This window comes from Primulina huaijiensis, unplaced genomic scaffold (assembly GCF_012295235.1).
Source record: "Primulina huaijiensis isolate GDHJ02 unplaced genomic scaffold, ASM1229523v2 scaffold206110, whole genome shotgun sequence".
NCBI classification, from domain to species: Eukaryota; Viridiplantae; Streptophyta; class Magnoliopsida; order Lamiales; family Gesneriaceae; genus Primulina; species Primulina huaijiensis.
The window spans coordinates 1-1,530 of record NW_027354341.1 but is presented as its reverse complement, the minus strand read 5'-3'; the positions used below and the strand labels follow the sequence as shown (position 1 = coordinate 1,530).

Sequence of the window (1,530 nt, the reverse complement as noted above, 5' to 3'; positions counted from 1 at the left end):
GTGAGTAAAAGAGATATGTTGTTATAATGAGTATGTGACAGTGAATCCCACGCTGTTTGATGACACCCATCCATTGTGGGTGTTCTGATAGATTATCATGAGTTTTTAATTTGTTTTATGTCTTATATAAAATAATACACTACCAATATCTGAATTGGAATATTCTCTCAATAATGATATTTGACTAGTTTAATTATAAATTAGTTTTAAAAATAATTTTCAAAATCAAGAAAAGTAGTACCCACGCCACGCCACGCCACCTAACCCTTCTTTCAAACTCCTATTGCAGCAGCCATTATTTTTTTAGCTGTGCAAATTCATCAACACTTGAGCTTTATCCCCACCCATCGAGAAAACTCCTTCCTAATCCATGGCAGATTACAGATCAAAGTCCTTTGCTGATGCAAATATTCAAATACAGCCTTACTATGGACCCCAATATAAATATAACAGTACCAGGCCTGATGATTTCAGGTCTTACAGCGCTTCCTGTGCTTCATCTTCTTCATACTCCTACTCGGCGGCGGTGGCGGCGTCAACAACGGGCTTGGGGGAGGTTGCACCTCAGAAGCTGAAGAAAGGCAAGAGTACCGGTGGGCCAAATTCGAGTTCATGGAGTTTTAACGATCCTGAGTTTCAGAGGAAGAAGAGGGTTGCCAGCTATAAAGTTTACGCTGTTGAAGGAAAAGTCAAGGGGTCCTTTCGGAAGAGTGTCAGATGGCTTAAGGACAGGTATACTCAAGTGGTTTATGGATGGTGGTGATTCGATCAAAAATCTTGGAATCCCGTGATTTTGCTCTATATAATATGATTATACATGTATTTTTCTTCCTCTCCACGGAGAATAGACTTTTGAATCGTTTGATGCATTGGAATGTTCTGTGTCATGGACAATATTTATTTACTTGGTGATTATGCCAGTCGATACTTTTATGGATCATATGCTCTTTTGCATTGTGGAAACATATCTTTTTGAAAAAACAATAAAACCGAAACATCTCCTGCTCTTTTCCACTAAATGAACCTGGTTTCCACATTGTGCAACTTCCACACCACATCAAGCCTATTTCAGACCACTTCAACGCTGTAGAAGATTGTGTTGAATCTGTTAGCAATATCCTTAGACAGCAACGGGGCCATGTGGAGCAAAAACGCAGCTGGTTTTGACAAAGTTTCAATACCCCTCTGTGTAGAAGTTCTGTGTTACTAGAAAAATAGTGAATACATCCTTGTATGTAGTTCAGGGCTTGCTTCCGGAAAAGTGGAGCATACTGTTATGCAGAGCATCGACAATTGGTTAGCACTGAGCCTTGATAAGTTTTTGGACTCTGCTTCTTCTTCGGCCTAGTGATTTGCACAATATTTTCAGCTTCGGCATTTTCATTGACAGCAATCGTGACCTAGCAGCTGTATTATCATGGGAAAACATTCAGATTTCTTTACATGTCACTGAACAGTACGTAATATTGACAACCGAGATAAGCCGAGAACTGGAGTTTTAAGAGTTGTGTTTTCAATTGATAACAATCT

General features: G+C 39.3%; 1 protein-coding gene across 1 annotated transcript; it reads left to right on the top strand.

Annotated features, from left to right (window-relative positions):
* Positions 1-370: 370 nt before the first annotated feature.
* Positions 371-1,296, top strand: LOC140966417 (uncharacterized; the record flags this gene model as incomplete). The annotated part of the gene is made up of 2 exons (XM_073426707.1): positions 371-732; positions 1,240-1,296. Coding segments are annotated over exons 1-2 (419 nt in total), but the record flags the coding sequence as incomplete, so codon positions are not given.
* Between the last annotated feature and the right edge of the window lie 234 nt (positions 1,297-1,530).